Source organism: Thalassophryne amazonica, chromosome 12 (assembly GCF_902500255.1).
Source record: "Thalassophryne amazonica chromosome 12, fThaAma1.1, whole genome shotgun sequence".
Lineage (NCBI taxonomy): Eukaryota > Metazoa > Chordata > Actinopteri > Batrachoidiformes > Batrachoididae > Thalassophryne > Thalassophryne amazonica.
The window spans coordinates 101,594,019-101,617,401 of NC_047114.1; the positions used below are offsets into that span (position 1 = coordinate 101,594,019).

General features: G+C 38.4%; 1 protein-coding gene across 1 annotated transcript in view; it reads right to left on the reverse strand.

The window, feature by feature from the left end:
• The window catches only part of wdr33 (WD repeat domain 33), a 74,499-nt gene extending 52,417 nt beyond the window's left edge, over positions 1 to 22,082 (reverse strand). The window contains 3 exon segments of the mRNA XM_034183914.1: positions 3,925 to 4,043; positions 4,046 to 4,142; positions 21,871 to 22,082. Coding sequence (XP_034039805.1) covers positions 3,925 to 4,043; positions 4,046 to 4,127 — 201 coding nt within the window. The 5' untranslated portion in view covers positions 4,128 to 4,142; positions 21,871 to 22,082.
• Positions 22,083 to 23,383: the final 1,301 nt, after the last annotated feature.

Consider the following 23,383-nt stretch of genomic DNA (forward strand, 5'->3'; position numbering starts at 1 on the left):
ATTAGGTAAATGTCTATATGGATAAGTACATGACAGTATTAAGTACCTGTAAATAAAAAAATAAAAACTATTTATCTTGAAAATATATCAAGCAGTTGAATTTTGGACAGAATGACTTTCCCATTTGAAAATTCACAGTGTTCCAGTTGAATCATTTCCAAGGCAGGATATTCAACACAAAAATATTCACTGGTAAAATACATTAGAGTATGTACTTTTACTAAACGATGCAATAGTGGCTATATCCAGGATTTTTTCCGTACAGGGTAGAAATGAATCAGCATGAGCAAGTTTCCGTCCAAATGTCCACTCCTTCTTTTCCATCTGTTGCTCTAACAAGAAATACATCTTTGTGAATCAGATACACTTTTAATAAAGTGCATCTATGTTTGTCACCTTAGGGCAAAATATATCTGAACTATCTTCTGAAACTTGGTATTGAGAAGCATGTGAACATCATTCCATCCAAAAGTGTCCACTCCGAAATACAGGTTTAAGTCCTCGGTATGTTAATACTGTAAATATTTATGCTAAGGCAAGGTAATAAAAAATATCTACTCACTTCATAATATAGATATTATGCACTTGGAAAATTATGGCTGTTAATTTGATAAGACCACAAGGAATGTGTCTAAAATATTTTGTCCACTCCAAACCATTTGTTACAAATCTTAAAGTATCCCATATCATTAATCTTTCCTGATTTTACTGATTTATTTCTGTAATATATCAAGACACTTGTGACATTATATACTTTTGAACTATTTCTGACAGTCTTGACATAGTTTTAATTTTTTGCAGCCTATTGACTTAATATAATTATCCGAACTCCAACAAAAGATGCACAAATTGCTGGAATACAGTACAAGAGTTATCACTTTGGGCCATGTATTAATATTTTCTTGAAACTATGGATTGATACTTATAATAAAAACATAATTTGTTGTTATTCATACAAAAGAATAACATTTAGCTCTCATATTTGTCCCTTATGGGTAGAAAAGTTTGGCACCAGAGGAGAATATTTCACTAAGACTCATTTTTAGTGAAAATTCCAGCATCTACGTCAACATTAGTCATCCAGTAAATGATATAAATAATCTAGGTAAGTTTTACTAAGAAACTTGAACTTATTTTAACTTGGAACTATGGCTGTTACTGACAGTGGTAATTTTCTTGTATTTTTAACCTTTTGGACATGTATACTTTGAAAGACCAGAACTTGAGAGAAAATAAAATTACAGCCAAAATTGAAACAGTTTCTGCAATCATAAAGGTTAGAGATATAAACTAATTACTAAAAACAGCAAATTGAAGACAATTTTTGACCTCTTTGGGACTGAATGCTCTACGATATTGTGAAAATGCCCGTCTTTTCTGTTATCCTACACACACAAGATCACATCTTTCAATCACTTTACTCACACATTAAGTTACTGTCATATGAAATCTGATGTGATTCTGCGCTGAAACACGCACATCTGTTAACAGATGTGGATTTATTACACATGTAAAACGATGTATAAATTTTTACGACTAAAGTTTTCCTCATTCAAAATGAAATGAGTCCAGATTAAGATTTAAGATTATTAAAGGGGTCATACCATGAAAAACTTGTTTTTTTCCTCCCTTTTATATTTTAATGTCCCTGAAATCCCACAATTCTGAGTGTTTTCACAGACATCCTTTTGCTATAAACATCATTTAGGCCTGACGATGTGATTAGTAGAAATATTGCTTTGATTTAATTTCAATTCATTTTATTTATACAGCTCCAAATCACAACTCTGTGTGCTTATTTGTTATGTTTTATTTTTTACTATTATACTAAGTATCTGTTATGCTTAAATAGTTGTATTTTTTAGTGAGTTTTAGTTATTTGTTTGAGTATGCATGTCAACTGGTCTGAACTGTTTTTATCTAATCAGAAAGTTCAACGCACAACAAAGGAGTTACCAGACAACTGCCGGGCTGAAGACAAGGAGCAAGATTTCCCCTCCGTGTACGTGAGCCAATAAGGTTAGGTGTTGCGGGATAAAACCCACCCATTGTACCGCCTGCATCGTCTTTTATAACAACTACTTGTTGGCTTTGTTCGGGGTCTCTCACAAGATGAAGCCCCTTTGTGGGACACATCTGTGAGAACCCAGGCCTGTTTTTAACATGACTTTGAATAAATTCAAATTGAAGAATCGTCTGACTTTGTATGGGACAGGAGTACAATAAGAACCGGGTAGAATTAACAAAAGACTTGCGTAGAGCACAGGACGCAGTGTTCTACGCCAAATGTCCACAAAAAAAATTTAACGTCTAATTTTTTATATCCATTTCGCTGACCCCTTTGCATCCCTCAGTGTACTGCCCCAAAGGGCTGCATAAAGCTTCGTATAGCAGTGTGCCCATATTACGCACTTTACATTGGCCCGGTGTGAAAGGGGCTTTATTTACAACAATATATTCTAATCACATTTAATCAAATCAAACCACACGCCATGAATCACAAATGAAGGTTTGAATTGGAATAAATTTACTCCCCCCCCACTGCTCACCTTATCCACCTTATCCGTGTGCCATTAGTCACCATCCAGATTTGTAGTAGCACATTGTCATCACCAGATGGCGTGCACTATGTTTATATTCTTTCTGGTGCCAAATTGTTTCAGAACAAAATCTTGGCAGATATAATTGTGTTTCAGGAGAAAACATTCTATTTCATGTATAGACTACCTCAGATGTCAGAAAAATAGTCACTACTTCCGACTACGGCCGGAGGAAGAGAGACAGACTGTCTGCTTCAATTGAAGCCTTTATTAATACTGGTGGAGTGGACAGTGATGACACACACTACTTCCTTCCACTGAAGGCCTGTTAGAAACCTCAAGCTTTTATACAGTTTACAAATAACGGTTACCTAGCAACAGCTTTTAGCCAATCATATCTGAAACCGCTCTCCTCTCCCCGTACGAATGTCTCAGCTCACAGTTGCTCAGTTATCCACCCTAGATGTCTGCTCTTATCTTTACTCCCTGAGGAGAGCAGTCTTGTCTTTTCACATGAAACTCTCAGCATTATCGGTCTTATGAAAATGTAAGAATTAGCACAATATATTCAACATTTTCCAGTCATAATAATGAAAATTAATAAAACACAAAAAACAAACTTTCTAATACCTAAGATACCTAGAAACAAACATGCACCTTTAAAACAGTGGCAGTGCCAAAACAAATACTAAAAAATTAATATCCTGGGCTGAAGACCAGATAACCAGTGGATCTGGACAAATCTGAAAAGTTATATCTCCTCCTTCAATTTCAACAGATTTCAGTTCTCGTGGTTTTCTTTGGAAGATCTAATCATTATGCACAATATATCCTCTCTCTCAAGATTTGAGTTCTGGTTGTCTGTATGCACCAACGACATTTGAAGAAGCTCAGACAGAACTACACAGAACTTGACAATATTGATAAAGTATGACTTTTTTGAAGGTAAACTCCGTTCGATAGGTTACTACTTGAAGTTAAAGTTAAATAATTTCTTCAGGATTAATAAGTTATTTTTTATTCTTAGCCTATTACAACCCCTGGCAATAATTATGGAATCACCCGGCCTCAGGGATGTTCATTCAGTTGTTTAATTTTGTAGGAAAAAAAAGCAGATCACAGACATGACACAAAACTAAAGTCATTTCAAATGGCAACTTTCTGGCTTTAAGAAACACTATAAGAAATCAAGAAAAAAAAAATTGTATTGTATTAGTCATGTCATGTATTAGTCTCAGGTGAAAGCAGGTCAGTGATGAAGACACTGATTAGTGATCAGATATTGTGTATAGCACATTTAAGTGATCAATTCAATAACGTTTACAGGAGGACAATCACAGTGACCAGAGACAATTGTCAAGACATTGTTGAATGCACTGCATACCTCCAGGTATCTAATGACTGATGGGTTGTAGTCTATGGTTTTGCGATTAACAGCTTTCCTCATTCGTTTTCCATCAAAGGTGAGCTGCTGCATGGCCTGCTGCTGGGCAAAGTCCGGCGTTTGTAGAAGACCTGCCGCGGCGCCTGATGCTGGAACCGCGGCATGTGGAAGAACCGCTGCGGGGAGCCGATTTCGGTTGTCATGATGACCGGCTCTTAAGACTGGAAAACAGAAGAAATGATTATAGCCGATTATCCAGTACAAACATACCAGTGAAACAAAAAAATACCATTTACAAGTTTAGCAGCACAAAATGTACCCTGACAAAGAACAGACATATGCAGTTAGTCCAGTATGCAAACGCTAAAACTGAAAATGCTGATGTAGCACAATGATATGACTGATTGAATGGTGGTCAAGGAAGTTCAGCTAAAGTTAGGTTTTCTGACTCTGCCTCACATCTTTCTTTCCTATAAGTTCTTCAACACTGAAGCCAGAATTCTTGCAGACCATTATGACTGTGGCAGAGGTATGAGCTCTGAGTGCCCAGCTATTATTTATTAGGCAAATAGGCAGCTGCTTTTTGCATTGACCCTTGCAGGGTTGTCCCCAGAAATGTTCAGTATAGCGGGTGCTTTGGCAATTATCAACCGAGGCGGCGTGTTGCGAGTCATTTTGTCTGGTTTTAGACGCATTGAAAGCAAGAATAGAAAACAAAATGACACTTATGTTGCAGTATCAAAGTTCTTTTGCATGTTTCTGTCTAAGTTAATAAAATAACTAACAGTGAAAACTTTAAAAACATTAATGTTTGAAGGACATAACATTTGCTCTCCTCTTCAAAATGACACATTGTACCTTTAATCCAGTCAGACAGACAGAGTTTTTCTGTCATGTTGACAGTTAGTTTTTCTTTTTAACATTTCTGAGTAGGATTGCAGACTTTTTAACAATATAACCTCTAATCGTCATTTGAACAAGAGATAAATCTGGATTTCATTGTCAATCAGAATCAATTTATTACAAAGTAACTTTTCACATACAAGAAATCTGATCTGGTGTCATTGATGCAGAAACAATAAAAAGAAAATGGAAAAAAAAAAAAACACTTCTGTAAGAAGTAAATCTGCTCTTTTAAAGATGAAACCCTGGAAGAAAAACTTTCTGAATCACTTTTTGGTTTCACTGAGGCTGTGTGCTGAGATGACAGTTGATAAAATTGCCTCACTTTTTTATTTTACACCATGTAGCGTCTGCTGTTCACTTTTTGTCACTCTCACTCTCACACTGTCGTTGCGGCTTACTTGAGCAAACTTTGGAGACATGAAGGCTTTATTCTACAGAAGAAAGCCTTCATGTGTCACTAGCTGCACAGGCAGAAGGAGCTCTTTTTATTGGAAGACTGACAGTTTTTGTTCCTTCAGTCTCTGAGCTGCAGCGCTGTGACTCTGCTCGGCTGGCTGCCGGTGTGGGAGAGGCGAGCAGGCAGCAGTCTGTTCAGCACAAACAGCCTGTCTGGATTAAAAAAATATCAGACAACACGGCACACTATAACGGCGCTGTCATAACAGTATAATGGCGCTACGCAGTTTGTTACACTGTCTGGGGAGAACCCTGCCTTGTATACTATCAGGTGTACTATTGTTGAAAAATGGCTATCGCTTTAGAGCAATTACAAACATAATAATATAGCACAAAAAACTGTTTATTTTGATGTATAATACTCAAGTTTGTATTTATCAGACATACAGGTGCTGGTCATATAATATCATGAAAAGTTGATTTCACTAATTCCATTCAAAAAGTGAAACTTGTATAATGTATACATTCATTACAGACTGATATATTTATTTTTAATTTTGATGTTTATAACTGACAACTAATGAAAATCCCAAATTCAGTATCTCAGAAAATTATTTTACTAAAGACCAATACAAAAAAAAGATTTTTAGAAATTTGGGCCACTGAAAAGAATGACATGAAAAGTACGAGCATGTCCAGCACTCAATACGTAGACGGGGCTCCTTTTGCCTTAATGACTGCAGCAATGCGGCGTGGCATGAAGTCGATCAGTCTGTGGCACTGCTCAGGTGGCATGAGAGCCCAGGTTGCTCTGATAGTGGCCTTCAGCTCTTCTGCATTGTTGGGCCTGGCGGTGGCATCTTCCTCTTCACAATACCCCGTAGGGTCAGCTCCATCAGGTTCCTGGGAGTGCAGCTCTCTGACGCCTCTCCTAGACTGCCAACACCAGTGTTGCCACAGTACTTTGAAAAAGTAACTTAGTTACTTTACTGATTACTCAATTGTAAAAGTAACTAAGTTAGATTACTAGTTACTTTTCCCAGCTGCCGACAACAACCCTCTGCCACCTCAACATGACAATGATACCTGTTTTGCCAAAACTCACTTTATAGTCACCCTTTCTTGACTTCAATGAAAATAAATACTTGTTTTATAAAAAGTAAAATAAAGACGTCTTTCTTGACCTCATATTTAACTGTTGACAGCACTGTAACAGTAAAACTTGCAATTTCGAGCCTACATTGTTTATAAAGGTAACTATTAAATTCTAACATTTTTCTAACATTTAAATTCTCTCTAAACATTTTACTTGTCGAAATTATTATTTTAAGCAATATTAGTTGTAGTAAAAAACGGCTTCAAAATTGCACCTTTAATCTAGGGGTGTTGTGGGGGAGGGGGGCACATCCCTCCCCCACGCCCCCATTCCATCTGGATTCGCCCCTACTTTGGCGTTTGAGCACAAAGAATGGATAACATTTATTTATGCAGAAAACATGACCAGATTTACAGGTAAGAAAGTTTTATTGCGTTTTCACATCATGTGGTCCTCAGAAAGAGAGTTTAGGTGCATTTGAGTGGAAAATAGTGTTAGTTGTTGACGCCTCGCGGAGGATCAGCTGTTTTTAACGAGCAGATACAGAGCGGCTCAGCTCAGAATTCTAAATAAAGGAGGAAAAAAAGTATAAAAATGTCTTTGTAAAGTTCAGTGCAGGTGTGCTGATCACCGCGCTTTAAGAGGTGAGGACGAGTCGAGCAGCTGCAAAAAAACGCGGATTAAAAGCTCACAGCTCGCTTAAAGTGGGCAGTTCAGTCGAACCCCGACCTCCTGCCCACGGACCAAGTTTAATGCTGTTATCGTCCCACAATGAAAAATAATAGTAACGCACAGTGACATGGAGAAGTAACTTTAATCTGATTACTGATTTGGAAAGATTAACGCGTTAGATTACTCGTTACTAAAAAAAGTGGTCAGATTAGAGTAACGCGTTACCGGCATCACTGGCCAACACCACAGTGGTGGTGAAGAAAGCCCAGCAGCGACTCCACTTCCTGAGGGTGCTCAGGAGAAACAATCTGGAGGAGAAGCTGCTGGTGTTGTTCTACAGAGCCACCATCCAGCGCATCCTGACGTACTGCATCACAGCGTGGTACAGGGGGTGCTCAGCAGCAGACAGGAGAGCGCTGCAGAGGGTGATCAACACAGCCCAGGGGACTGGCTGCTCTCTGCCCAGCCTGGAAGACATTGCCAGCTCTCGCTACCTCAGCAGAGCTGCCACCATCAATAAAGACACATCCCACCCCAGCAACCACCTGTTTGACCTACGACCCTCCGGCCCACGGTATAGGTCAATCAAAACTAGGACAAAGACTCAGGGACAGCTTTCTCCCCAGAGCGATCACTGCACTGAACAAAAACAAATCACTAATCCGCACCTTCAAGTTTCTTGTGCAATATCTGTAAACCATGTGCAATATTCCCATGCAATATGATTCCACAGTTGTATATGATTCTCGTTTTACATTACTTAGCCCGCATTTCATTTATTTTATCTTACCTTATGTTTATATATCTGAATAATTTACCGTTAAATTTCAGTCTTTTATTTGGCTAAAAATTACTAGCACCACAGAAAGCACCTTTTTGGAGTTGCACTCAAATCTCGTAATGCAAATTACAATGACAATAAAGGCAATTCTGATTCTGAGATTTTCTATGGGGTTAAAGGTCAGGTGAGTTTGCTGGCCAATTAAGAACAGGGATACCACGGCCCTTAAACCAGGTACTGGTAGCTTTGGCACTGTGTGCAGGTGCCACGTCCTGTTGGAAAATGAAATCTGCATCTCCATAAAGTTAGTCAGCAGCAGGAAGCATGAAGTGCTCTACAACTTCCTGGTAGACGGCCGTGTTGACCTCAGACCTCAGAAACACAGTGGACCAACACCAGCAGCAGATGACACGGCACCCTAAACCATCACTGTCTGTGGAAACTTTACACTGGACCTCAAGCAACGTGGATTCTGTGCCTCTCTTGTCTTCCTCCAGACTCTGGGACCTTGATTTCCAAAGGAAATGCAAAATGTACTTTGATCAGAGAACATAACTTTGGAGCACTCAGCAGCAGTCCAGAGCCCTTTTTGTCTTTAGTCCAGACAAGACATCAAGTCAGCAGTCTGCCCTGTGATTGTGTCGCCCACAGAACCAGACAGAGACCAGTTAAAGACCTTTGCAGGTGTTTGGAGTTAATTAGCTGATTAGAGTCTGACACCAGGTGTCTTCAATATTCAACCTTTTCACAAGATTCTCATTTCTGAGAACTGAATTTGGGGTTTCATTAGTTGTCAGTTATAATCATCAAAATTAAAAGAAATAAACATTTCAAATATATCAGTCTGTGTATACAAGTTTCACATTTTGAATGGAATTACTGAAATAAAGCAACTTTTTCATGATATTCTAATTATATAACCAGCACCTGTGTTCCATTTGTCCAAAAATAACTGTAGTGTCCGTAGAGAATGATATTACATTACAGAAATCTATGTGCAACCCACGTACATAAATACTACAGCATTATTTGTGTTTTGTGTTGGTATTCACTTGTCATAGCATAGAAACACAGCAAATATTGCACAATAATAAGTTTTTAGAAGAAATATATGAAGTTTCCAGTCATTAGGTGTAGTGTCTGTAGACAATGTCAGTGGCTACTTAAAATACCTACAATGTCATGTATTTAATGAAATCAGTTTAATATATATTTATCAATGTTTAATGATAAATATAGCATTAAAGTTATCTTATTTTAGTGAGTTTATTACCACAATTACAATCTTCTAAAACTGCATGGTATGTACTGTGCTACAATCTACAAAGTAGAAAATACTTAAAAATTGAGGTATTTCTGAATGTGATGGTTGGTTAAAGTTCTGTGAATTTTATATGGGTACGTTTTACATTTTATATATCATCATAGCGAAGGAAACAAAGCAGTCATGAATGTTCAATTGACACGTTGTAAATGACTTGATCGGAAAGTCAAACATGTTTGTGGAGCTCTCAGATGACAAAAATGGAAATAAAGGCTTTCAGTACTTAAGCTGTTGGATGTGCTTATTGATTAACTGTGTGCCAATTTCTTATGAAAATAAAGATACTGTTGACAAATATTGCATTTGAATGCATTCACTTTCATGTGTAGCATCCGTAGACACACCTGCTTCACCATTAATTTTGTGATCACATAGAAAAAATCTGTTGCACTTTGTGCTCTGAAATTTTGCCATCTCATTCCCAAGACAGCAGAATGTAATTTCATCACAAAATTAGTGCTCTAAGATGGTATTTGGTTGCACCAAATGTGGGACACCTGATAGTGTACAAGGCATTTATTCATTTGTCAAAAGCAACACAAGTGGTACCACACAGTATAACATCACACATGACCACCTACAACTTCTCTTCACCAAAAGGTCAAAGGTTCAACACAGGGTCATTCCATGTCAATTCAACGAATATTTGAGGGGTCTCACGCACTTTGTCTCAGATTTTCTTTAAATTTTAATCAAATATTCCCAGACTATTCAGAACAACAAATCTGAAGTTTGAGGCCTGTAGGCCAAGTAGTTTGAGATATGGCCAATTTAGTGTGCATGGGGTCTGCTGTTTTTTAGGCAAAAATTATGGCCGTCATTTCTGGAGCCATGTTCAAGGTAATATCTCAGCAAATAATGGACTTAGAGGCCTGACATTTTCTGTGGCAGTTGTCATGGACACCCAGACTTGGACTATAGTCAAACTACAGACACTGACACTAAACTGTGAAGTTTATGTATGCTCAAACTATGGAAAGTATTACATTGACTATTGCGAGCGTCCATGTTTGAGACACTGAAGCATACCATTACACTCAAAGAAGCCTTTCCATTTCTTGGCTCCTTAATGCAGCTATACTGGCTATGAAATATGTAAATTTGGCATATCTGTGGTCAACAGTTATTGTGGGAGAAACCACTGAAATCTGAAAGAAGAAAAAAAAAAAAAAAAAAAAAAAAACATTTTGTGGTCAAATTTTATTAGAATTGACATGGAATGACCCCACAGCCTCAAACTTCAAGTCATATTTCCTTTCAAATATTACATTTTTTCCTCTCTGAATCCTTCAGTCATCATCTCTGTAGCTCCTTGTTTCCAGAAATTGTACCATAATCCAACCACTAGGAGCAGTGGGTTGCCACAGAGAAAGGAGCAGACCCTAAATAAGCATGTTTTGATTGTGGAGGAAACTGGAGTGCCCGGAGGAAACCCACACAGGCACGGGGAGAGCATGCCAACTCCACACAGGAAGGGCAGGAAGCGATCCCACAACTTTCTTGCTGTGAGGCACCAGTGCTAACCACTAAGACACCATACCGCCTATTAGAGCAAGTCTAACCCAGGATTATTAAACTGATCCAGTACTCAAAACAATAAGCAATGTCTGCCACTTCTTCCCTTAGGGGGCGCCAACAATCACAGATGGCGGTCAGTGTATTGTCTGCTCTGAAGTCTCACAATTAAGAGTTCACCTGTTAAATACCAGGGCTATGAAATGAAAATTGTGAAATCCTAAGAAAATTTCCAGCCAAGAAGCCAGGGTCTCAGGCCCCGTGGGGCCCCGCAAACCAAATTAATTTGTATCTAATGATACATTTCCAGCATCTCCTGGAAGAAAAAAATCTCAAAAGAAGTGCATAATTAAATGAGCCTAGATTCAACCTCTCATTTGAACTGTCAGTGATAATGAATATGATGTGCGAGTAGGACCTGGAATGATTTTCCTTTTAATAGTAAACCAAATTATGCATTAACTCAGCACAATTAAAACTACATGAAATTCATGAAGACTGAAAAGACTTACAGCATTTCAAAAACCACAGCTAAAGATTTTAAAAACTCAGTGACGATCACAATTACAGAGTTTCTGTGTAGGCTCTCAGTTGTCCAATTTCCAACAATCAAGTTGTCCAAGAAAGGGCGCCAGTGGACCTCAGTCTGCGGTTCACCTCCACCTTAAAGACACTAACCACACGTTTGGGGACAAGGAAGTTAAAATATTAGCGGCGCCAGTGGACCTCAGTCTGCGGTTCACCTCCACCTTAAAGACACTAACCACACGTTTGGGGACAAGGAAGTTAAAATATTAGCCAGAGAGAAGAAATGGATTGAGAGAGGGGTCAAGGAGGCATTCTTTGTAAAACGTTTGAAACCCAGCCTTGACCGGGGAGGGGGTCTGAGACACACTTTATCCCCTGTTTACAATGGGGTACTCAGGTCAAAGGAGTTTCAGTCTTTTGTTCATGGTAATGAGTCATTCACATCATCAAGGGAGCCATCAGAAAGGCATCCATCCCATCATTAGAGGGACAGCTGTCCTGCCATTAGGTGTGCTAACTACAGCACAATAGTTGCTAATTAGAGCTATTGTTTAGTCACAAGCCTATAGCAGTCTGCCTCTCAGTAGTAGGGGTCTGGTTAGGTTTAAAACTCCAACTTTTGTTGGCATCTGTTTTATTCTTCTCTACAAGAGTCAGACAGAAGTCAGACTACCAGAGCAAGAATTTTAGCTGAGGAAGCTTCTGCGATTTGAAGCGAAACGTCCTCGTGCAAGCAACCCAGTCCAGTCGAAGATTCAAGCTTCTCTACAATTACAGAGTACAACACTAACACCCCCCCCCCATGATGAAATCCACAGAATTCCTCGTATCCGTAGAGTTTTCACAGCTCTGTAAATACAGTCACACACTTCACAACCAAGGGGGGGGGACTCAGCCGTCCTTAGCGAGAAACTAGTACAAAGGTCAAGCACACTTGTGTGCTCCAAAGAAAAGAGGCTGGAACCACTTATTAAGGAAACAAACTCAAAACTGCTCAACAGGAAGTGATGTGGTGCCCCCATAGTACAAACTCATATGAAACTGATTTGAGTGTTTCTGAATTAAAATCAGACTCATTGGATCCAGTGTCGCAGACCGAAGGCCCGCCCCCCCCAAAACTGATCCGCCCTGCCTCCACTGCGCATGCGCCATTTCAGAGCTCAGTAGCTCATCTGAGACTGAGTCTCTTCAAGGTGATCAAATGGATTCATGTTATTAACCATCAGGTGACAAAGTAAAACCTCTTAAATCATTCTGAAGTTAGCTTGAAGCAGAAACACGGCCATTTTAAGCAGAAACGAGGCAATACTCTGATGCTTTGAAATGACCAACACTCAGTGAATGTGTCAGATAACAGCTTGTGTAGCCGCGGCGCTCTGATCGCTTCCTCCGTCTTTTATTATGAAATAATGCTAAATTTATGTGGAAATGATTGTTGTAGAAAAGCTTCAGATATCTGTGGCTGAGACAGATGATGACTGGAGGCAGTTTGAAGCAGGAATGAGGTGATAATCCGTGAACCGCGGCTGATGACGCATGTGCAGTGAAGGCAGGGCGGACCAATTTTTAGGGGGACTGTTCAGTCAGCGCCACCCATTACAGCCATTCTGGTTAATGCCTTGCATTTTTTTTTTTTTTTTTTTTTTACTGTCTGTGCGATGCCATCGAACAGCCAGGTGTGTGTGTGTGCATGGGAGCATGCAACTGAAATTTTTTTGACTAAACATTTTCTGTGAGTGGATGGCTGAGCGCCGAAGGCATGAGGTCCCTTTGGGGTGCCTGGGGGCATGCCATCCCTGGAAATTCTGAAAGAAAAAAAAAAAAGTGCAATTTGATGCATTCTGAGAGCACTATGGACAGTTTTTCTTGGTTTGAAATGGTGGCATTTGACTCATACTGGAACAAAATATGGCTCAAGTCTTAATTATACTGAAATTTATTTTCTGTCTTGTATGTTTTGTCTGTAACAAGTTTCCACAAATTCAATGCCTGTCTGCATTAACTGACATTAATTCTGCTTTCATGCTACACTGATCAAATTCTAAGTGTCTGGTAAAATAAAATCAATAATTACACCCTTTCTGCTTTTAGTAAATAATACACTTGAAGACATGACAACTATTATCAATGAAAAGTCTTTTGCCACTTGTAAGTCAAACTGATGCAATAGTTAAAAAATTTAATAATAATAATAATAATAAAAAAAAGACCACCAGATGAAGACCGCATATTAATGCCAAATAATGCCACCAGACCAACTGAATTCTACATAATGTTATGAAAACCCATCACCAGAATGCAGTGCTTTCAAATACCACAAGTTTCAATATAAATAATAAAAATCATAACTAGGGATGGGTATCGAGAACCGGTTCCTTTCGGGTATCGTTAAGAAATGATTCGATCCACCGACATCAATAACCTTTTTACTTAACGATTCCCTTATCGGTCCTTCAGAGTGGCCATTGTTTTTGGGGGTGTTTGTCAGGAAAATTATCATTTCTCTACATTGATTACAGACCCTGCAGCAGGTCTGTAATCAACCGTTTCTGCAGTGCGGCTTTGCTTTGAACCTTGAACCAATCGAAGCAGTGATTTGCAGATCGAAGCACTGTTTCAATCATTGCTTCGTTGATTCATTTTTTTCTTTCGCTTCTCCCCCCATTAAGCAGTTGCAGCTGTCAAGCGTTTGTCGTAAAAGAGTCAAATGTATTACAAATTGTAATATTTTTTAAATGTATTTTTGTTTATATATTAATAATAGCAAGCACAACAATAATAGTAATAACTAATCTAATGATTATATACAATTTTAGAGAAAGAGACAAAATGAACCAGAAAAAACAGAAAATATAAAACCAACTAACAATGAACATACATAAATAAATACATACATACATACAGAAATAAATGTTTCCTGTGAACACCTAGTGACTCTTACACCTCCATTTCATCCCTGTCTTATTTAAGTTTAATGAGTTTGTTTCGGTCAAACCATATTTTTAGTTTATTAATTTCTTCAGTGATTTCCTCCAGAACTATCTGCCAAACTAGAAAACTGCTGCATCCTAGTAAGAGCAGAATACTACTGGAATTAATTTGAATAAGTTGTTTTTTTTTCCTCACCAAAATGGATGCTGCACTCACTCGTTTATTGTCTAGAATTAGTGATGTTAAGCTCGAGTCACTCTGCTCGACACAGCATCAAACTTTTTGAACCGGAAGTGTCAGTGAGCAGCGTTTCGAGCACACACCCCATCACGTGACCACTGCGAGCGAGGGCTCGTTACGTCACACTATGTGTTGAGCTTCGCGGGAAATTCAAATAATCTGGGCGTTCCCAAGTATTTAAATGAGATCTGAATCAAGGCTCAAACCGTGGATTTTTGAGAGGAGATTGCTAGCGACATTGTTGATCGACATTGTGAATCGGAGCCAGGGAAAGCATTAGTTTATATTTAGGTCTCGTTTAGAGTTCATTTAGTATAGTTAGCAGGAGAGGTAGTGAGGGAATTGAAAGTTGCACAATCACCGTCTCCTATCCCCTCTACTCTAATTTACAAATTACAGTAACATGAGAGCCAGTTGCAGAAGCACATTTTATCCAAATATAGTTTGAGGAATGATAACACAAATCTACATATCGTCTACATTGAAGGCTTTCATAACCATTATGTGTGCATCTGTAGGGACTATTTATTACATTAAAAAGACAATAATACATATGAATTTTTTCAAGAACAAACCACATCAGTCATGAATTAATGCAAACATTTGTCAGGGCACTCGCTCAAGGTAATCCAGCAGATGTCACCCTTCAAACTGTATCAAACGCGTCAAAGCAGTGTGTCGATTTTCAGCCAGTTGTGTTGCAGTGGCTCATTGGTTCATGAGGCTTCGGAATTGCCATCACTATCTGGAATAGTCCCAGATTGCATTTCAGAGATTCTAGAATTCAAACATTTTCATGCAGGTGGTGTTGGGGGGTAATTTTGGGTTTCAGCTTTTTTTTGGTTTTCACCACTTTCATCCCTGAATATGTGAAATCGTGAGTCACTTTTGTGCAGATTAAAGTTACTAACTGGGACTCCTGTCTTGTTGCGAGAAAGAAACGAGAATCGTCCTCCATTCTGTTCACACAGCTCCAAACGTTGCGCGGCTCTCTGCCGAGTCAAGTTAGAACGATAGAATCCAGTCGGAATTAATAACTTCAAAGCAAAACACCGTTTTGTTTATTTTTATTTATGTCCAGAGATCAAGGATACAGTGACCAATTTCATATTTATTTACTTTAAGACTTAATGAAATACATAGAAAACCTGTAAAGCCTACTTTTAGTACAAAATTCACAAGAGGTATCGATAAGGGAATCGATAAGGAATCGGATCGATAAGCAGAATCGATAAAATCTTATCAATACGCATCCCTAATCATAACCAATTAATATACCTGTACAGTATTTAGCTTTAATTGTACCTTAAAATATATCTAGTCATTTTTTTTAATCTATTAAAGAGTAAAAACTGAAAGAAATCAATTGTAAGGCCTGAAAGAAGTTTCTGTAGGAAGCATTTTAGCTATAAGGTAAAGTGAGAGTATAAGTGTTGGCTTTTTAAATACCTGAATGACACCGGACTCAATGAGAGGATTTAGAACTGCTATAACAGACTGATGGAGGTGGCAGCAGTACAACAATAAGGATGCCAGCTGCCATGAAGCACCGTAGAAGAAGAGAGGGGTAAGTCTGATTTGTATCAGGGCTGTGAAATGAAAACTGTGAAATCCAAGGAAAATTCGCAAGGGGGGGGGGTGCAGCATCCAGGAGCTGGGGTCTAGAGCCCCAGAATTTATTTTTTTTATCTAATGATACATTTTCAGCATCTCCTGGAACAAAAAGTCTCAAAATTAGTGGATATTTAAATTATCCTATATTCAACCTTTTATTTGACCTGTCAATGGTGGTGATGAAATAACAGAATATGACATGGAAGTAGGACCGGGAATGATTTTCCTTTTAATTGTAAACCAAATTATGCATCAACTCAGAACAATTAAACTACATGAAATTTATGAAGACTGAAAAGACTGTTACAGCATTTCAAAAACCACAACTAAAGCTTGTAGAATATTTGGAAAATCGTGGTAAAATATCAATAACATACCTAATAGTAAGAAGTCACATATTCTTGTGTAAATTCATGCAGCCTAAATCCATTCAAAGCTACGTCTTTTTTACAATGAAAGAAAATCTAGATTAGTGAAAAAAAAGTCACATAATCTTGTCTAAAATCCTGTTTGAACAGCAGAATGTTTATTTTCAAGAGAGAAAATGCTTACCGTGTTTCCTGAGAGGGCACAGTTCACTTTTCCCGTTTCTTTTATCTTTCAGGTGTGTTGATGAAGCCAGGGACAATTCCACTGATTCTTGTCCTTATAAGACCTTTTCAAACCGTCTTTCTCACCATCTTCTCTCTGTGCGACGTCGGTCTGTGACACAGACATGCTGCACAAATCTTTTAAAAACTTCAAAGCTCTAAAAGCTTGGGATGTCCACATGCTACATTTAGCTTAAGCGCCGCACAGGAGCCACAAAGCGTCGCCACAGCAACCAACCAGTCCTGCTTTACGACAACTGTCGTAACAGCTACACTTTGAGTGGCATTTTTCCTCCGCGAAACTCCGCGGATCCGAGGAAACTGATTTGTATCTGTAACACACAGATCAGTGTCCGCGGACTTATAAAACTTACACGATGTCATAAAAAAAAGGAGAACGCTTTGCGATAGGCATTTTAAAAACTCAGTGATGTTCACGATTAAAGAATACATCAGTAACAACCCCCCCCATGACAAAGTCCGTATTGCACATGTGTGGAACCACCCAAAAGGATTAGGTCAAAGCACACAATCGTGTGCACAGCATCTGGAATTTAAATCAGTGTTTTTCCTTGATTTGAAGTCTTGGTTATGGTAGATATAAAGTCAACTGATTTTTCATTGATCATGAAGGTTAAAATAACCAACAACCGTTTGATGCCAGGTTACAAGCTTTTATACATGCACGTCAATGTCAGGTTCTGAACTGTGAAGCAGCTAATCCCACTGGTTCTCTGACACTGATCTTATAGTCTGCATGTGTGCTCGGCTGTTCAGAGCTGACTGCAGCCATTTTATGCACTAAACTGCACAATTTAAAAAGAAAAAGCACTGCGGGATATGGTTGGGACGACTAATGAAAATCATTAGTCAACTAGTCAGGTAACATTAGTCATCAACTAGATGACGACTAAATTTGACTCTGAATGAATTAAGCCAATTTTGAATCTTCATGGTGAAATTCAAATGTGACATATTTTAACAAATAAGCACCAAAAAAAAAAAAAACAGCATTAGTATGAAGACAATACCTGCATTCATTTACTAGGCTTAGACTACCTGTTTGAGCTGACTAACTCACCTACCAAGGTTAACACACTTTCTTCACTGAGTGAAGAAAGTGTTTTATTAGAGTGTCTAAAGGACATCAAGAGATGGATGGCTTTTAATTTTTTAAATTTAAATGAAGAAAAAACCAAGGTCATGGTGTTTGGACCCAGTCAAGCCTGTGGCGTCTCCTCTATAGAACTGGGCTCCCTGCACGCATATGTAAAACCCAGTGTCACAAACCTTGGTGTTAAAATGGACAGTGATTTTAAACTTGATAAACAGATAAATTCATTAGTTAAAACCAGTTTTTATCATCTGAGGCTTTTATCTAAAATTAAATCTGTTGTATCTTTTAATGATTTTGAGTGTTTGATTCATGCTTTTATCTTGACCCGTTTGGACTACTGTAATGCACTGTATGTACACTGGCATTAATAAGGCCTCCCTCGCCCACTTACAGTTAGTCCAAAATGCTGCTGCTTGTCTTAACAGGCACTCGTAAGCATGATCACATCAGCCCCATTCTCACCTCTCTCCACTGGCTTCCTGTCCGTTTTACAATAAATTTTAAAATTTCATTGTTTTTAAGTCACTAAATGGTCTGGCACCTCAGTATATTGCTGATCTTATACATATCTACGCCCCCACGAGAGCACTGAGAGTAGTTGATCAGCTCCGTCTTACTGTGCCAAAAAGCAGACAAAAGACCAGGGGGGACGGTGCTTTTTCAGTGGCGGCTCCTAAGTTATGGAATAAGCTGCCCACTCATATCAAAATGACCCCACCCTGGATACTTTTAAATCTCGTTTAAAAACGTATTTTTACTCCATGGCTTTTAATACTGCATGAGAGTTGTGTGGTCTTCTGTATCTCTTTTTATCTTTTAGTGTTTTATCTTATCTGATATCTTCCTTTTGTTTTTATATGTATGAATATATATTAATCTATTGTATTTTAACTTTAGTGGACGTACGTGACACTGGTGGGAAATACACACGTGGAACAAGAGGTGAAGCTCTTAACAGACACAGAATATTTTACATCCACTAATGCTTCAGCTGAACTATGCTGTTTTTTCCCCTTGTTTCAGAAGTCATAACTGGCAACTGTCTTCTAGTGTTATAATTCATAATTATAATTCATAATTCATTTTATTGTGTAAAATATTTGTATACATGATTGCATATAATGACACATCATAACAAATAACATTCAATAAAAACAGCTATTAATTAAAATTTAGTGGCATTCATTATACTATAATACAGATCATAATTTGCTTCAAAAATATCTGTACTTGAGGATAAGACCACTTCAGGTGATAAACTATTCCAGATCTTTACTGCTCGGTTACTAAAGAATTCTTTCTTCACATTTAATCTAGATCTATTAACTTCCAAGCACAATTCATGACCTCTAAGGCCAGTATACCTTCTCAATCCAAAAAATACAGTGGGGTCAACATTCTCAAAGCCATGCAAAATTTTGTATATTTCAATCAAATCACCTTGAGTTTGTCTGTCTTCAAGACTTGTGAGACCAAGCTGCAAGAGCCTATCCTCATAAGACAAATCTTTAAATTCTGGAACCAACTTAGTGGCCCTTCTCTGTACTTTCTCTAAAATATTTTTGTCTTTCTGCAAATATGGTGACCATGCCTGCACACAATATTCAAGGTGAGGACGAACAAACGTTTTGTATAAAAGAAGAAAGGAGTGTCAATAAACAAAAAGGCCCTTTTTATCATCCCAATAATTCTATTGGCCTTAGCTGCCGAAAGAGCAATGTGGCGGTAAAGGGGTAAGTCCTTAGAAATCAACACTCCTAGGTCTCTTTCTTCTGAAACCACTTCTAATTGTTTTTCATTCATAAAATAATCATAACATGGATTTTTTTCTACCAATATGGAGAACTTTACATTTTCCTTCATTAAACCCAAGTAACCATTCTTCAGACCAAGCCATGAGACTATGTCTGACTGGAGGTCTTCCCCATCAGCTAAAGAAAGGATGGGGTGATACACCTTCGTGTCATCGGTGAAAATTTTACAATTTGACTTTATTGCACATGGCAAATCATTAATAAAAAGCAAAAACAATATCAGCCCTATGACCGATCCCTGGGGGACACCACTGGTGACCTTCATCCAAGAGGACTTCACACCATTCATACAAACTCTGTTCCCTGTCACTTAAGAAATTTTCTATCCAATTACAAAGTCTTCCTTCTATACCGTACTTTCGCAGTTTATAAATGAGTCTGGCACTCGGCACAGAGTCAAATGCTTTTCGAAAATCGAGATACAGGGCGTCAAAGGGTAAGCCCTCGTCATACATTTGCGTCCATTCTTCAAGAGTAACAAGTAAATTAGTGAGACAGGATCTGCCCCTTCAAAAACCATGCTGATCGTTCGAGAGCACTTTTTCTATAAAGATTACAAGCTAATCTCGAATGATTTTTTCACATAATTTGCAAACCTGTGATGTCAGACTCACAGGCCTGTAATTACCTGTTATGGTCTTTTCACCTTTCTTGAAAATTGGGGTCACATTGGCCCTCTTCCAAGTGTCAGGAAGTCTACACTGGTCAAAAGATTGTCTAAGAATGTAAAATAAGGGTAAATAGATGGCCTCAGTCGACTCTTTAAGAACTCGAGGATGTATTTTGTCCAGACCCATCCACTTATTAACATTCATCTGAAGCAACAATTTTTTCACGTCTTCAGGTGAGAAAAATGTCATCTAAAACATGATGTTCAACAATTTGATCATAAAAATTAAAGGGATCACATACTGTTTCGCCGTAAATACATTTCATAAAATCATTAAACAAGATCAGGCTTTTATCTTCTTCATTCACAAAGACCGACTGGAAAAAAAGATTTAACTCAACAGCAATTTCTTCATCATTATCAATAATCATGCCATTTTCATTTTTCAATTTTTTGATAGTAAACCTGTTTTTAGTCCTATTATTTACATACATATAAAAAGCCTCAGGGTTCTTTTTGACCCTTTAACAGAGATTTTTTTCAAACTCTCTCTTTGCTGCCCTGGTTTTTTTATTGGCAGCATTTCAGGCCTTAACATACTCTTGATAACTAGCGTAAGATTTTGTTTCCTGATTATCTTTTAAAGGAAAAATATTTCTTTCTGATAGCCCTTTTAACAGAAACATTTAACCAGGGTGGATTGATCTTGCCGCCACTAGTTATTTTTACAGAAAGTACGCATTCCTTAACAGCAATATTAATTTGCTTATGAAAATAGTCCCATGCAACATTCAAGTCATTTGTAAGTACACAAGACCAATCAACATTTTTCAATAAATTACAGAGTTTTTCGTAATCTGCTCGGTTATAATCATACCTAAATAACTCACGAGTACATGAATGATTGACCTTAATATGAAAGTCCCAGGTTAATACGCTGTGATCAGCATTACCAATAGGACATCCAACATTAACATGCTTTACTGCAACCGCCGAGGAAGAAATGACTAAGTCTAAACAACTTGGGGAATCAATCCCTCTCTAGTAGGCTCTAGCACATTCAGACATAGAAACAAATCACAGATTTTATCAAAGAATTTCTGTGCAAATAAATTTTCACCTTCATTTACAAGGCCATTCTGCCAGTCTATACTTGGCAGGTTAAAATCGCCATTTATCAGCCGCTTACCTTTACAAATTCTACTTGCAATATCAAATTGCTCTAACAATACATTGCATAATTCAACATCTATATGGTCTCTCCCCATTAGTATAACACCACCTCTGACTTAAATTGAATCTTTACGTAAAAGTTTAAAACCAGGTATGCTTAAAAGACAATCAGGTATATCACATTTTAACGAAGTTTCGGTTCCAAATATAATATCCGGCTTCTCCTCACTCACACGGAATCAGAACTCATCAATTTTTGTTAGCGGAGGTTAGCCTGTAAGCTAGCCGTCGTGCTGATAATCATTCGAGTACATTTGTTTAATGAAGCTGCTGTAAATTAAGAAATTCATCAAAATATCGACGTAAATTGCGAAGTTGTTTTGCTTCTTTCATCATCCATCCACCTCAAGTTCCAAGCGCTGTTTTCTAAGCGAGGCGGAAAGAATTGTACGTGACACCGGTACCCAGCGCAGCTAATGCTGGTCACACTAAATCTAACCACCCCTCACATCACGACATCCAGGTTTAATATTTTCGAAGGTTTGAAAACAGACCGTTGTAAAATCTTTTAGTTTATCGCCTCCGCCTGGAAGCTAAGAGCTAAATGCTAAATGGCGGCCCGCAGACTAAACAACTCACCAACACAATCCGCAGCACACAACCTATTTACCGGTCATTAGGTACGCTGGCTCTTCGGCAAATCTCCGTTTTTAAAGTAAACACTAGATTAAAACCTCACTGCGAAAACATAAACACGTTTCTACGTTCGAGCCACCTACAGACTCCATTATGACGGCTCTTCTTCTCGGCCCGACATGCCGGAAACCGTCACGAAAGGCGGGAAATCGCACCGTCATTACGCACTGCATGCTGGGAAACGGAGTTGTAGCAGACCAGTGCAGGTTTCTTCTTCTTCTTCTTCTTCTTCTTCTTCTTCTTCTTCTTCTTCTTCTTCTTCTTCTTCTTCTTCTTCTTCTGCTTCTGCTTCTTCTTCTTCTTCTTCTTCTTCTTCTTCTTCTTCTTCTTGGTTGTCGGCAGGCTAGACACGGACAGTGCATTGCTGCCCCCCCTCAGGTTATAAGACAAAAGAACACCTATTAAATGTCAATGAGATAGACACAACACCCCCATATTTTCCAGTACAAGCCACAGTTTTTTAAAAAAACAAACCACCAAATTCGCTCTCTCCTTTGAGGAGGCTCCATGCCCCAGTAATGTCCTCAAAGAAAAGGTACTACAACCCAGATCTACCAAACTGCAAAACATGACCCTTCTATCCTCTGCATACAAAGGGCAATGTATTAGCACATGAAGAACAGATTCAGTGACACTGCAAAAATGACAGCAACTGTCCAGATGTTTCCCAAGCACATACAGCCCACTGTTTAATCCACATTGACCCAGCCTAAGCCTTGCCAACTTCACATCATCGTGACATGAGGCACCCAGTAATACATTACCCTGCTCTACTTTTGAAACAATAGTGTGAAGGTGTCTACCCTTGGTCTCAGTATCCCAAATGTGCTGCCACTGCTGGTGTATACTACCATTAACAAATGCTCCCAGAATGTAGCCTGCTCCCAGACTACCAATAACCAGCAAAAATCTATTTAAGCATAAAAATTCAAAAAGAAAAAATAATATAGCACCTTCAACTGCACCACAGACTAAAACAGTTAAATGTGGTCTATTAAACATTAGGTCTCTCTCTTCTAAGTCCCTGTTGGTAAATGATATAATAATTGATCAACGTATTGATTTATTCTGCCTTACAGAAACCTGGTTACAGCAGGATGAATATGTTAGTTTAAATGAGTCAACACCCCCGAGTCACACTAACTGTCAGAATGCTGGTAGCACGGGCCGGGGCAGAGGATTAGCAGCAATCTTCCATTCCAGCTTATTAATTAATCAAAAACCCAGACATAGCTTTAATTCATTTGAAAGCTTGACTCTTAGTCTTGTCCATCCAAATTGGAAGTCCCAAAAACCAGTTTTATTTGTTATTATCTATCGTCCACCTGGTTGTTACTGTGAGTTTCTCTGTGAATTTTCAGACCTTTTGTCTGACTTAGTGCTTAGCTCAGATAAGATAATTATAGTGGGTGATTTTAACATCCACACAGATGCTGAGAATGACAGCCTCAACACT